Here is a 15,229-nt window from a genome sequence, read left to right on the forward strand (position 1 = left end):
ATGTGAGCTTATCTTTTTCACCTCCTCGATTCCATGAAGGATCCAGGCTTTTTCTTTGGCAGCCCCTCTGCTCGGAGAAGAGCAAGGGCAACATCACGCTTGAGTCTTAATGAAGACACAAAGCTTCACCGTCCTCCCAGATCAACATCCCCATCCACTGTGGCACAGCTGGGGGACCACCCAAGAAAAAGGCTGCCACATAATCACCCACTAATGCCCACCTGGCTTCTAAACTCAGTGCATTTTATGTGGGTGAAGAGAACGGTGGTGACATATAGGAGTAGAAATGCTATGGGCTCAGGGCTGCGAATGAACTCTTCACATCTTATTAGTTACTCCCTGCCACACCTCCCCTCCCAAATCCATTCTCTGTCCCATCTTTCCCTTTGGTAGGGAAGATGTCCCCTATGGGTTGTACCTCCAGCTCCTTTGCCCTCTGGCTTCTGCTGGATTTGGGCAACAGGGGGCACAGATGTTAGATCAGAGCATAGGTAGGGAGAAGTTGGGGTACTTCCTCTTCTGATGGGTGCTGCAGCAGTTCAAGGCTGGGCCCCCGAGACTGTGGGATCCCCATCCTATGGGAGGCCCGTGCCAGCTCTCGTTAAACTCCAATGACCCTGGTGCCTTCCCTGTCCCCTTGAACACTGGGGTGGTGACCACTTTGCCAGGCCCAGCCCCCGGGAAAGTCCCCTGTAAAGCAAATTCTCTCTGGAACCCCAGCAGGCTGTGCCTTCCACTTCCAGCAGGGACCCTGCTGGGTGGGGTGCCTTCCAGAGTGTATCTGAATTTTTTTGGGTAATACTGGGGATTGAACCTAGGCCTTCACACTGAACTACATCCTCACTGCTTTTTATTTTGAGGCAGGGTCTAGCTAAGTTGCCCAGGTAGGACTTGAACTTGCAATCCTCCTGCCTTACCCTCCCAGAGCAGTGGGATTATAGTCATATACATTTGTCTTTTTAGCAGCCAGTTATGTATACAGGAGTCTGGAGGTATGATGTATAATCCTCAGAATCTAAACTCTCAGATAACTTCTAAGTGGAGGTTGTGTTAGGGCATCTTTTTCTATCTGAGCCACGTAGAAGTTGTTGAAATACTCTTATACTACTGGGCTGGTACCCTTAGTTCCCCACTTGCAGGCTGGGCTTCTCCTGATGGAGAGGTGGGTGGATGGCTAGATTTCAGCCAGTGGAGGAAAGAGCTCATCTACAGAGAAGGGAATGAGAAGCCCTGACTTGCTCACTGAGTGAAGTTCAGATATACTGAGGGCAAAACTGGGACAATTTGCTACATGTTTAAGTTATCCATCCAGGCTTCATTCAACAAGAGTTTATGAGTGAGCCCTTGGTGTGCTGGGCGTTCGAAGCAGGAAGTAAGTGAGGAGCTGCCTCTGCCTGTAATTGGTCAACCTCTAGGGGCGAGCGGCAGCCAAACCACAGGTTCTCAAATTCAGCTAACATCAAGCCCGAGCACGAGCACTGCAGCCAGCTGGGGCCGTGAAAGCACAGATTGACAGGAGCCAGCCGAAGTCCCTGACCCAGGGGCACTGGGGTCAGTGAGCACGAGCATTTCTAATTAGTCCCCAGGGGAGGGCCATGCTGCTGGTCCCCTTGGGCCACACTTTTGACAACCACTGTTCTAAACAGTTGCCTAGGACAGGGCTGCTGACCCATCATAAAGATGCCACATGCTGTAGTAGTTGTGAGATGGGCTGGGAGTCCCAGCAGGTTTTATTAAAGAGAAGGGTGGCTGTGGTGGACCCCAAAGGGTGACGGAGAACCAGCAGATCACAGAAGGGGAAGGCACTTCAGGTTGTGGGTGCAGAGAGAGGGGAAACCTCTCCCCCAGGGAGGCTAGAGGCAGGAGAAATGCCGGGAAAGGGGCCACATGCAAAGGGGTGTGGGGCATTTCCATCACCTCTTGAGGGCCACTCACCACTCCTACCCTCCTGCTAGCCGAGGCCTCACTGTGGCTCTTGGGTAGCCTGTGGGCTCTGTCCTGCATGCCTGTCTCACTTTCTGCCAGAGGATGCTGGCTGGCAGTGAGGCCTGGGAGTAGGAGAGGCGTGGCAGCTGCTGGGCACCCCTCAGTCAATAGGGGGCAGGAGGTATGGATAAGCACCGCCCTTCAGTTCCTCCTAAGACAAGTTCAGTGGGTACTCCCTTCGGCAGCACATATACAAGGTCAGTGGGGCTCCTAAGAAGACACAGGCTCAGGACGTCCACACTAAGCTCTCCCCACCGCCTTCCCTCTCCCTCCAACGCCCTGGGGTGCCTTCCCACTGAGCTCTCTGTGCCCAGCCCTTGTCTCCAGCTCTGTTTCCCGGGAGGCCAGACTCAGACAGGCTGCAAACAACATGTCCAGGAATTGAAATTTTCTCCTATGGACAAAGTAAAGCAACACTTCGCCAAGACTGAAACAACAATGACAGCACTCTGCTGAGCACTAGCCTTTAGTGCTAGTGGGGTTGTGGAGAACCACCCCTTGTGACCCTGGCCTGCTACCAAGGCTTCTGCTGGTCAGCTAGGACTGGGTTATTCCTTGGCACGGCCATCACCTGGAGTTCAAAGACAGTGCAGGGAAATGTAGTATCATCCCTATGCAAAGATATCCAGACAGGCCTGCTGGGTCACATTGTGGGGACACTGCAGATAATGGAAGGGTTACCCTGGATGTAAACAGAGGTAGCTGGAAAGGAAGAAAGCAATTATTGAAAAAGAAATAAGAAAGAAACACGGGTGGGAGAGGAGAGGTCACTGATCTCTCTCTGAGCATGCATCCGGAAACAAGAACACCTGAAAGAGTGGAAGTTGTCCCAGACCGAAAGGGCAGCTCTCTTTAGTTTCCCAGTAGCGGGAGTGAAGACCTAAGAGGGCTTTGTTGCCAGCCAGGAGAAAACCAGGGATGTGAAGGTCAGGTTTCCAGCAGCAAAAGGAAGCTGGGGCTGGGGGAGGGGTGGGAAGTAGGAGGAGCCCTGGGAGGGCCCAGAGGAGCACCTGCCCTATCGCCAGGCAGTGGCAGTATTAGGCATTAGGGAAGCAGCCACAGAAAGCCATCCCCCTCATTTGACCCTTCCTCCTGCCCAAGCCTTTAGTAAAAGTCTGCACGCAGAGACTCTGAAGAGTCTGGGGAATGAAGAGAAATGGCGCTGCCAGCATGGGAGAGGGCAGTGAGGAGGGGAGGGAGAAGCAGAGTTGGGACTGCAGTGTGTGCAGGTGTGTGCATGTGTGACAACAGGGCTGACAATATTTTACGTGGAGCCTGCTTTAACAAATGTGAACTGAAGACTTCACAAAAAATGTTTTTCTGATGTGATTTTTTTTGAATAGATACTGCATATTCAATGGTTCCAAAAAGAGTACCAAATGGGAGCAGGGAAGATCTTCCCACACTCACCCCTTGACACATCCACTTCCCTTCCCACAGGCAACCAATCCTTCAAAGAAGGTTTTACAATTTGGCAAGAAAAGCACATGTAAAAGTCATGTTCTAATGTACATAAGTGGTGCACACTACGCACACTACCGCAAGACACTCTTCTCTCTTAAGGGACTGCAGGTCTTTTCACGTCAGCGTCAGCCGAAGTGAGGATTCCCATCTCTCCCTGCTGTCACATGGTATTCCTTTAAATAAAGGCTCCAGAAGTCAGTTAAGCAGTCCTGAGCTGAGGTGTGTCTAGGTTGTTTTTTAAATGTTTGCTGCTATTAAAAAAACAACAACAGTGAAATGAGCAAGATATGATACAGGTTAAGTATTCCTAGTCCAAAAATCTGAAATTTACAATGATCCAAAACAAATTTTTTTTGTGTTTTGGATGTTAGATTTTCAGCTTTCTCTATGCAAATATTTTGATATCCAACAAACAAAACCTTTCAAATCTGAAATAATCTTGATCCCAAGTATTTTAGATAAAGTGTGCGTGCTCTCTCTCTCTCTCTCTCTCTCTCTCATATTATATATATGTACTATTTTATTTTTTTCTTAGAAGAGAATTTCACTGTGTTGTCCTGGCTGGTCTCAAACTCATGGGCTGAAGCAATCTCCCCAGCTCAGCCTCCCAAGTAGCTGGGACTACAGGTTCACAACCACCACTACGCCCAGCTTCAGCCTGTATATTCTTAACTGGCTTTTATTATATGAAGGCTACAGATGATTTTTCCCCAGTGAAACATAAGTTCAATTTACTATGGCAAACCACAGCTATTTAAAAAGGATGTTCTCTTGAAAACACTGTTGTCACATATATTTGATTTGGTAGGATATATATTAGTAAAGAAAATTTAGCTCTTATTGCTAGTAACAGCTGTGTATTTTCAAAAACAGATCATGTAAAGGCCGAGTGACTTTTAGCACTCATTGATTCAAGATCAAGGGTGTTTACTTAAAACAGTAAGGGCAGTCAGGACAGAATGAGGTCCAGCTGCTCAGCAGATTTACAAGTCAATGAACTGGAATTAGGAAGCATTGGTTTGATTCCTTGCTCTGCTGCTGTGAACATCTTAATAAAATAGAGAGGAGGATTGCTGCCCTACGATCCTGTAAAGTTGTTCCGGGGATAAAGTGGAAAATAATTTCACATATGTGAAATCTGCTCATGAACTGTGAACGCTTGAACGAGTGTTGAATCCTGTTGTTCTTATATTTTTTACAGTGCCATTTTTGAAGGTCAGTACATAATCCACCTGTGAAATAAATTCTAAAATATATTTTATATAACAAATTACACTGGACATGACTGTTTTAATTAAACGCACCAAAACGGTGGCCATTATGTATCATAATGCTTTTCAAAACTAGTTAAAGAGAATCAGAAAGGAGACAGATTGCCACTGGCCAAGCATCCCAACTTTTTGTTTTGTTTTGTTTTGAGCCTCCTCATCTCTCTCTCTCATCTACAGTTATTAAAGTCAAGTTCACTGCTAACCACTTCGACAGGCGATACATATGGAAACCACTCAACTCTGGTGGGGTAGGTGATATCTTTTTGGCAATTAGCACTTTTAATGTTCTTGGATTCACAGATAACATAATCTCCCTGGATGCATTTGGAAATGATCATTAAAGCAAATGAGTGATCAACATTTGACCACTCTGGAAACAGAAACGATGGTATGTCTGGATTTGAGAAATATCAAGAAACCTACCCAATTCACGCATTCAAATCTTCAAGAAGCCTCATGACCTAAGCAGACACGTACCGCAGGCTGTTCTCAGTCAATCCATTCAAACGTCCCTTCCCTCTTTTCTAGTCCCTGCCTCCATGGAAACAGGCTACTGACCTGCTCAGAAGGGAGACAGAATCTCTGGCAAGGCTGAGACTTTTAATAATTCCACTTGTCAATACAGGTCAGAGAGAAATGGATGGATTCCTACCAAGTTACTTAACAAACTACTAACAAAATAAGTGGCTGCCAGCACGTGACCAGATCCAGTGACCAGAGTATTCCTGGGAACTCTGAACACCACATCATTAGAGTCCGAGAAAATCGGCATCACTGACACCTGTCTATCAAATTGCTTGCCGGGTTAGGACTTCTTCCTTCAATATTTTCTTTATTTACCTTTTCCCTAAAAGGTAAAAGTACAGTATATTGGGTGGCTGATTCAATGTGATTATTAACCTGATTATTCGTTCTCCCAAATTTATTTTAATAAACAAATACAAAAGATCTATAGAAAAGGACATATTTTGCTGCACTAGTTTCCTGATGAGAAACCACCTGGAAATATCAGTTTCTACTGAGCAAACTTCCCTCTTGAGTGAAGACAAGGATCAAGAAGCATGAGGTCTGATATCCAGGGTCCACGCTCCCATCCCTGCCACTGAAGAGGCCCCCTTGCTCCTCTCCTCTCTTCTCCAGGATGTATCCTATCCTACAGTCTGTCCTTTGTAGGACTGCCTTTTTGGTAGCCCTGGTATCTGATTCAGAAATATAAATACTACTTCAGAGATTTATTTCACAATTCACCTCCTGATTTGTCATGGCCTGGAAGGTCAGCTTCCAGATTTTCTATTCTAAATTACTTTTGAACAGATTTCCCAAACAGACTAAGAAATGGCTTTTGTCTGGATGGGAACAAATTCGGAAAGTTAAGATTCAAATCCTCTTTCTATCTCTTCTGTCAGAATGTAAACCAACTGCCAACCCCGTAAGTTACCAAATCAATTATTTGTAGAAGAATGCACAGGTGCAGTGGACACACTGGAGTTATAAAAAGAAAATGGCAAATTATTTTTTCATGGGCCAGCTGCTCAACTGATGTGATCCTGGGGAAGGTTCTTCTTAGCTGTGAAGCTCAATTAGCAAATCAATGAACCCCACCCCCTTCCCTGCCACCCTCCACCCTCTGTCTGAGTCCCCACTGCCCAATCAGCCAGCATGGGGCTCAGTTGCTTTCCACCGGCCCTGGTCAACAGGAGGTCTGTTTCGGTTTAATGAAGCATCAGCAACCACCAGAAGAAGCAAAGCACCTCATTCTGCCCCCACATATTCAGCTCTGTCCCCATCCATCCTCAGTTGCATTAGAAGTGGGATCAGCACAGACTCAGCGGGAGCCAACAGTGTGGCTGGCTGTCACTTTCTCTCAGTGGAAAGGAGGTATGACCAGGCAAAGCAGATGGTTCCTGCAGGGGCACTTCCAAAAAATCCGCTAGCAAACTGTGGCAGTGCCTTTCAAACCTTAGTGGAGAGGAACAGCAGATCTCCTTCACCATATTGGGCCATGACACACTCACATTGCACACTCATCTACTTAAGAGTCTGCTAACCCTTGGCAAGGTACAGTAAGGCTTCGTCTAGGGCAGAGGACAGCCTCTCTTTCTAAGCATTGCAGAGATAGCCATTGTTACCACTCATGCTCCCAAATCGCTCAGTAAAATCATTATCTAGGGTAGGCTACCTTCAATAGACATCCATCCTGTGGATAGGCTAGCTAGGTGGAAGGAGCGATGGGGCCAGTGACACTTCAAATAGCAATTAAAACACGTTTCACCATTAAACATTCATCGAGCGTTTTTTCCCTCCAACTCAAGATCAATTTATAAATGATTATTTGTTGACTCTATAGGCATGGGCAAATCATGCCCCATTTGGGGGCCTTGGGTTCCTCATGTGTAAAATGAGGATGTTGAACTCCTCATTTCTAAGATTCCTTTTGGCACCCAATTCTAGAGGTTTTTGCCTGGGGATTGGTCACCTTCAATACACGGGAAAATGACATCTTCCACTAACCACCTTCTTATTCAGCACTAGCAGAAAATAGAAAGGCTGCTGCCATCACACACATGGCTCACCTTCTCCACCGGCGTGTGCTCTTCGTTTGTGACACTTGTTTTTCTTGACTCATTTTTAGACCTGCTCAGCCTTCTGGATACTTTTTCTCTGAGTAAAGTGGCATATCCAATGTGTTCATAGATGGGGTTCGTTGTCATTTTTGAAATGTATTCAGCAGCTTTTGTTTCTATGTACAGCGTTATCAAGCCATCTGTCACCAGATCGTGAATGGATTCAAACCTCTTTTCGCCCACAAAGTGTTTCCCATCATGGAAGAGCCTGTAGTTTAAAGTCTGGTTTCCAAACCTGCCCACAAAAGATCAAGGGATTACAACAGATTAGAATCAGAATGGTGAGGACCAATAACAGCACATGTTGTGTGCCAGGGACAGGTTAAGTGCTTGACAATTATCTGAGAGACCTTCTGTGATGGGTACAATTATTACCCCTGTTTTATAGCAGAGACAACTGAGACTTAAAGAGTTGGGGAAACCAGCTGGATGTCACATGTCTGGAATGAGACAGTGGTGGGATCTAACCCCAGGCAGTCCTTTAGAGTCACTGGATCCTATAAATCACTCAGGTCACTGGGTCATAGCATTCTCATTTAGAAAAGTCAGAGGGTAGTGCCTGATTTACAAATATCTTACCTATAAACTTCCGTAATAGGAACTGGCAATTCTCATTGCAAGAGATGCTACCACTGGTGACCCTGATGTCCCCTCATTACACCAGTGGAGCACGCTATTCCCGCCACCCCAGTTAGTGCAGCAGGAGAGAAACGTCAGAGCTGTGCTAAGTTCCACCACCACCTGCCTCCCAGCAATCTCACCCACAGGGTCCCCTTCTTTTACCCCCGGCTCTCCCCTGTGGACCCTGTCCTGCATCTCACAGTCCTGCCTGGTTCCCCACTGGGACTGCCAGCTCCTGCTGCTGGGGAGCTGGGAAGATAGAACTTTGCATACTTAAGAGTACTCAGTAGTTTCTGATGTACTTCTTCATCATTGTATCACTTAAGATATATCCTAGACATTCCCAGCTGCAACTTGGAAAGTTTCTTTCCAAGGTCCAAACATTGAAATGGTGCACTAATCACCTTCCGTGGGTTGGCTTGGGAAGTGTTTCCCCTGCTCCCATCCCTCTATAGAGAAAGGTCTTCTAGATTCCAGAGTCCACAAATGAACTTTTGGAAGACAACCTGATTCTGAAATTGGATATCTCCCCCAAACCTAAATTAGATCATAGTGAGAATCAAATAGCATAAAATATTTGATCAAGGTATGGAGAGCGCAATGAATGCAATGTCTTTCTTCTAGCACCCTGGGAGGCTGAGGGAGGAGGATCCCAAGATCAAATCCAGCCAGGGCAACTTAGTGACTTAGTAAGACCCTGTCTCAAAATAAAAAATTAAAATAGTAGGAGATGTAGCTGAATGTGAAGGCCTTGGGTTCAATCTCCATTAATGAAAAGAAACAAAAAACACCTTTCCATAATTGTGCTCCCTGGTGAAAGGCTCTGAGAACCCTCCTGGGCAGGTGCATTGGCAAAGTTGTATCCTTCCAGCACCCCAGCCACAGAAGCTGCATGGTGAATGCCATCATGAGGCATCTGAGGGGGGTCAAGCTGTCCTTGAGAGAACCCAATGGACAAGTGATGCCCAGCAGGTCTTGCCAGGTGTGCTCATGGAAGACAAGGTAAAGGAATCCTTGTTGCAAAAGGGCTGCTGGGAACCAAGACAGAGACATGTCTGGGCTGTGTCGAGTAGCTCCAAGTGTCAGGAAGAGGCAGCTGTAGGAACACAAACTTCCCAGATAATTCTCCAGAGTGCCGATAAACACAGTCCCTGTGTGATAACCTAATGACACCAGTGGCCAAGTAGATACACACACAATTCATGTGCTGCTGAGGCTTTGGACAAATGTGAAAGGAAAAATAAATAGTAGAGAGGGAGTGACTGTCTGCGAGTGCCAAGTTTCTGTCTGAGGTGATTAGAAAGTTCTGGAAGTGGATAGTGAAGATGGTTGCACAACACTGAGAATGTTAATGCCAGTGAACTGTACACTTAAAAATGGTAGGAATACTAATTTCATTTTACATATATATATATATATATTACTGTAAATGGAGTAAACATAAGTAAAGCCATGAAAACAATGAGTGAATTGCAGCGCACCTCAGAGCTAATGTGTAGCATCCTGGCTGCCGCTGGCTTTCTCGAAGGATATAGGCGCCCTCCACACCTCCTAGAAGCTCATCTGCCTGCTCCCGGGAGATGATGCCATGAAACCTGGGGAAACAACACTATCTCAGACCACATACACAGTAGGACCTCAGGAGCTAGGCTGAAAAGGATGGCTAGGCCACCCCGAATCTACACTCCCCACCTGAGTGAGGGGAACGGGGGAACGTGACTACTGCACGTCTTACAGACTGACTTGGAACCATCGTCCAGCAGGCTCCAAACAAATAAATGTCCACAGAGGCAAACACAGGCAGAACCCTGTCCACTTGGTTTTCTGCTACTGCCTTCTCTCTCAAGCTGAAAAGCAAAGTCGAAACAAAAAGCCAGGTTATGGCTTCCTTTATAACCATGGAGGAAAAACAAAAGAGCAATTACCAATTTAGGTCTCAGCTCAAACACGGATAACTATGTATTATCCTGATTGCAAATGAGCACTTATTGATTAGAGCCCTGCTTGCTTCAGGTGCGGGGTGTTAATTTTAGAGGCACATCTTCTGGAAAGAAGAGCTGGCAATAATCAACCTTTCCCCAATTCTTTACATTTTGAGAACAATGGCTTAGAGACATGTTTGGAAAATGTACCTATTTTTCTTTGTTAAAGATAATGTTTATCTTCTTTGTGCTACCACTTTAAAAGTAATACATTAGCATGTAGAAAATGTGGCAGATCTGGGAAGGCCTCAGGCTTGGTCAAAGACTGCTTTGACCTTCGAGAGGAGGCTGTCTGAGGCCTAGAGAATGAACAGTGACCAGGGAGGCTGAGGAAGAGACAGGCGTTGGATCAGGTCCCACCTACTTTCCCTGGTCCCTTTAAGCAAGGATGGCTTCTCACCACCATTACTGGAGATTTGATTCAGCAGTGTTTTTAGAGCAGGATGGGCTGGGATGGGGGATGAGGCCAGTGTGGGGACTCCAGGTGCCCGGGAGAAGGAACAATGACTCTTTTTAGGAGAATAAGTCACAGAATTTTTCTGGACCAAGAAAAACACCTGTACCTTCTTGGTAGGGCGAGAGGTAAAGCGAAGTCAATCAGACAAGTGTTGTTTTGTTCTCCCCCAGGAGTGCAAAGATTAAGTTAGAAGACAACTATAGTAAGACTATAATTGGAAAAAAAATAGCCTAGTAGAATATATATTTCTTAAGTCCCTCTATCTTTTAAAAGTGGATGCTTTTGTCCTAGGGGAGGGAGGCCAGAAGCAGCTGTGGCTCTGTGTTCCAAAACTGGCTCAAGTCTAAGGCTGTGGTAGCTTAGGGGAGGGGTTTTCTGGTTTCCCAAATTTTGGGTTTAAATCTCAAAAGCCAGTGCCTGCAGCACTGGGAGCAGCACTTTTCTGGAGTGAAGATGCATGTGCTATGACTTTAAGGAGAACAGTGTCCCGAGTCCGAAGGGTTTGGCAGAGTGGACTCATCGGTCACACGGGTCCCACATAGTGTGCATGGGACTGGAAGCTGCATGTCAGTCCATGGGGACAGTGGAGTGCACGGTCTGAGCTCTGACTGTGAGTAAGGACACTAAGCTCTGCAAACTGTGGAGAAGGCTCCTGTTTGGCAGGAGCTGGGGCAGAGAGGGCTGGAGAGACAGCCTGGGAGAGAGATCTGAGGATGGCCTTGCAGGTGTGTGTGTGAGCTGGGAACAGGAGGACAGAAGGAGCAGAGGGCATGGGAAAGCTTTCCACACAAAAGCCAAAAAGCACAAAAGCTGGTGTCAGAAGAAGTGTAAGAAGGGGATGTCTGGGACACTCCTGGCCAGTGAGACAGGGAAGTGAGCTCAGTGGGATGAGGCACGCACAGAGATCCAGCACCTGTCCCAGGTCACCCTGGGGAGAAAGGCAGGAGAAAGGGAAAGAAGAGTATCCCAAACAGGCCGTCACTGTGAAAGCAGCTAAACGTAAACTCCCTTGAGCTGGCAGTAGCAGACAGTGCCAAGAACTAAGTTAGGGCCAGGGTTTTACTTCAGCGGACAGAGTCTGCCTGGCAAGCGCAAGGTCCTGAGTTTGGTAGCCTGTACAAAAAAAAAGTTAGATCCAACTCTTCAAAAGAAGAAAGTGACAATTTTGTGTCCCTAAAGACCCAGTCTGTGGGTCATCACCACTTTTATGCATTGTTTTTAAAACTCTGAATATCTATGAGGTAAACCAGAAAGAGATACAGGAAAAAAGGCAATAATGGTTCTTTCCCCTTCATGGTAGGGAGCTATGGGTGTGTTTCACCATGCATTCCACCATGCATTCCTGTATTTTTTATTTTTCCTAAGTTAGCAGGTATTTATATATTAACCTAAAAAAAGGAATGCCTGTGCACAGTGGAAAAATTCAAAATTCAAATGTTGCAAGGTACAAAAGAAGTAAAATGTAAGCAAAACAGAGGTAAATATTCTCTTTGCCTAAAGGAACGCATTGTCAACAGTTTCCTGTGCTTCCTTCACAAGAAATGTGCATGTGACTTTCATGGATACAGCATGTATTACGTTATGAGTGGACAGAAAAGCCTGTTAACAAAAAGAGAAACACAGACTCTGCAGGTTTTACACTAGTTCTTCTCTACAACAAAATATTTCTTTCAGTAGTTAAGAAAATGTCTTCTTTGGTTCCACTCCATATATTCTATATGAACTGTGGGTTGGAAGATGAGAACTAAAGGTTATTTAACCAAACTTTCATGCAAAAAAGAACATGCACAATAAATAGAATACCTTTTGGAATTCATGTGCAAAAGTGTATTTGGCAGGTTTTCATTTTCTCTTTTTTATTAATTGTGATGTTTGCAAGCAAAACTTAAATCAGTATATTGAGAAATAAAGCCAGGCTACAGCATAAATTAAGGCATTAGGGACACGGGGGTAGATGACAGAAGAGGCCAGCATTCCTGGACAGGTATTCCAGAGGGCTCAGCCAAATTCCCAAAGTCCCCACAGAAGGTTCTGAAATGCAGCTACAGCAATTAGAGAGGGGCACTGGGCTGAGACCACTGAGAAGGTCATTAATCACAAAGATGAGGCTTTGATGGGTAACAGAATAGGAGGCTAAAGCTGTTGGATTGGCCAGGACAGCCTGAGCGGTGGCTTTGAAAGAGGCTTCGGCTCCTGCCATCTCTAGGTTGGAGATGGAAAGAAAAATGACTTGGGACTCTATTTTGGACCATTTCACCTCTCCCTCCCTCCCTCCCTCCCTCCCTCTCTCTCTCTCTCTCTCTCTCTCTCTCTCTCCTCTGTAAGGTGTTTCACATGTCACAGTTGTAAACTGCAAATTGTTTTTATGGTTATTCACATCTGCTTTGCAGTAGGTTACTGAGAAAGTGAAACAAAACAGGAGTTGGAATTGAGAAAAAATGGAGGGAGGGAGAATAATGATGGACTAAGGCAATTTGGCTAATATATCCATCACAGGAGAAATCAACATTTTGGTTATGAGACTGCAGGAAAATGGGGTGCCTTTCCTGACCACCATGTTCACAAAGTATAGCAGGGTTAGGAACTCAGCTACCACGCGTGGTCTTTGGCACTCTAAAGGTTTAATTGTATCAAGGTAGAGAGTGGAATAAATGCTAACAAAGAGTCTCAATTATTAAAAACACTACCTTCCATTTCGAATACTTACTTGCCAGGCACTCAGAAGCTGCTTATGTGGAGAGCACTGCAGCAAGAAACACTTTCCCTCCCACCTTAATGGAAAATAAGCACCTGAATATTATAAAGAAAATCCAATACAAAGGAATCTGATTGCATTTATTCTTATTATCAAACTCTTGCACAATGGACATGTGATGAAGACCATATGTTAAAGAATTTGAATATTTAATATTTAAATGACACATGAGGTGACTACTTATTAAATTATTAAAACAAAGAATAGTGTAATACATACTCTCTTCCATAATATTTTGGTCTGTTTTCCACCTATATTAAAAAGAAGAAAAGTATTAATAATGCATTTGAATTCAAATCAGCTAGATCAAAATACTACTTAAATAAACAGAGCTAGAGTCCCAGTACTAATTTTATTACAGATTTCATTCTCCAAATCAGAAATCCATGAAGCTATGGAGTTCATCAACACATTTCACTATCATGAGTAGGAATGATCTAGAATTATTACATTTCTGTACTCATTAGGCTCACCTTCCACCTAAACCCAATCACCCAATAAAAGAATTTTCAGAGGACACAAAATGATGCTTATTTTGACATCAAAGACAAAACTAATACTTCCAGTATGAATAAAATATAAGCATTTGTTTCAATCTTCATCTAATTGTTTTGTTATGAATTTATTACAAAAAATGAGGAGCACACTTGGATTAAAACATGAAACCAGCTTAATTTGGTTTCTTTCCAAATAAAATCGATATATTTTTAAACAAATAGCTAATAGGCTGAAATTCATTTGCCATCAGAGTTACAGGATACAGAAGAAAAGATTTATGACTTTAAAAATCACAAAGTTTCAAAAAAGACATTTCAATCAGGGCTTTACCCTTGGGGTTGTCTATCAGATTTTAAACATGTATATGGTAATCTCCTTTCAGAAGAATTTTGTTTCTTTATGTTTATGGTATTGGAATTGGTGAAAAATTAACATGAATTCTCATGTGTAGCTTTTTCCCCTCCTCTTTAACTCCAGGGACACTCCAAATATAGTTGGGACACATTAAGATTTTTATTTATGGTGTAGGTATGATAGCAAATTTATGTTTATTCATTGGAGTGGAATATGAGCCTGGCAGCTACTACGTCTGCCATTGTCTCTGTCTAGAGTCAAATGGGCTTCTTTCTCTTTAAGGTTCACAGACAGGCAATGTTGTGGGATTTCAAGGCATTGGCATCTTCCTGGCCTACCTTCAGGCTCACAGGATGCAGGGCTCTAAGTGTGCATGGGGTGCTGTGGACCAAAAGAAAGGATTGGAAAGATGCTGGGGCTCTGAGGACCACATTCACAATTCTTCCTAGGACAAGCCTCACTGGCACAAGACTAATCATCTAGACACTTCTAAATATGTCTTCACTCTTCTATGCATTTTACACCTGAAAGCACTCAACCAAGAGAGGCGTGCAGAATTCTTAATCTTCAAGGTTTGAAGCTTGCTCAATGTCTTTGTGAAGGAAGATTTAAATAATCTCATTAACAGAAGCATGAAGTGTGCAAAAAGGTACCTTATTATGTGGTGTCTTTTCTAGAGATGATGTGTGCCGTTACTCTACATGCCAGTACGTTTTTAAATGAACTGAACATTTTGTCATTTACATCTGTCTACTGGCTTTTGAAGTTCTTTCTTTTATGATACTGTTGATATGCAACTGTAACCCTAATATGCCTGAGAAACACTTTAGAACCAGAAAAGCCAAAGGAAGTACACAATATATAATGACAAAATCTCCCCCATTCTTGAACACGAAATATTACAAAATCTGAAACAATTCCTTTGTAGAAGGACAATTGTTTATTCACACCTTTTGAATGGGTCACAACACCACTTTGCAAAATCTGAAGGTAGCTCTCAGCCCTGCTCTTTCTCTGTCCTCTCTCTTCTCTAAAACAGGCAGAGTAATTTGTCTAACTTCCCAGGTAGACAGCATGGTACATGGAGCCTACTGCTAAATCCTGGTGTGTAGGTTGCAGGTGGTTAATAAATGTTAAATTTAATTGATTCTTAACACGACAATAAATTGCTTTAAGTTCATCCATCAATCAAAAATATACAGCACACTTATTGGGTT

The 15,229-nt window shown here is 44.3% G+C and overlaps 1 protein-coding gene across 7 annotated transcripts in view; it reads right to left on the reverse strand.

The window, feature by feature from the left end:
* Chn2 (chimerin 2) overlaps window positions 1-15,229 on the reverse strand; it is a 336,463-nt gene that overhangs the window by 101,203 nt on the left and 220,031 nt on the right. For all 7 annotated transcript variants that reach the window (XM_087206589.1, XM_087206591.1, XM_087206590.1 and 4 more), the window contains 3 exons: window positions 13,380-13,411; window positions 9,448-9,561; window positions 7,295-7,580 (listed from right to left, as the gene is read on the reverse strand). In XM_087206589.1, coding sequence (XP_087062715.1) covers window positions 7,295-7,580; window positions 9,448-9,561; window positions 13,380-13,411 — 432 coding nt within the window. The remainder of the gene's footprint in view (window positions 1-7,294; window positions 7,581-9,447; window positions 9,562-13,379; window positions 13,412-15,229) is intronic.

Source organism: Heterocephalus glaber, unplaced genomic scaffold, assembly GCF_053883595.1.
Source record: "Heterocephalus glaber isolate CG9 unplaced genomic scaffold, H.glaber_assembly_v1.0 deba00000676, whole genome shotgun sequence".
Taxonomy (NCBI): Eukaryota; Metazoa; Chordata; class Mammalia; order Rodentia; family Bathyergidae; genus Heterocephalus; species Heterocephalus glaber.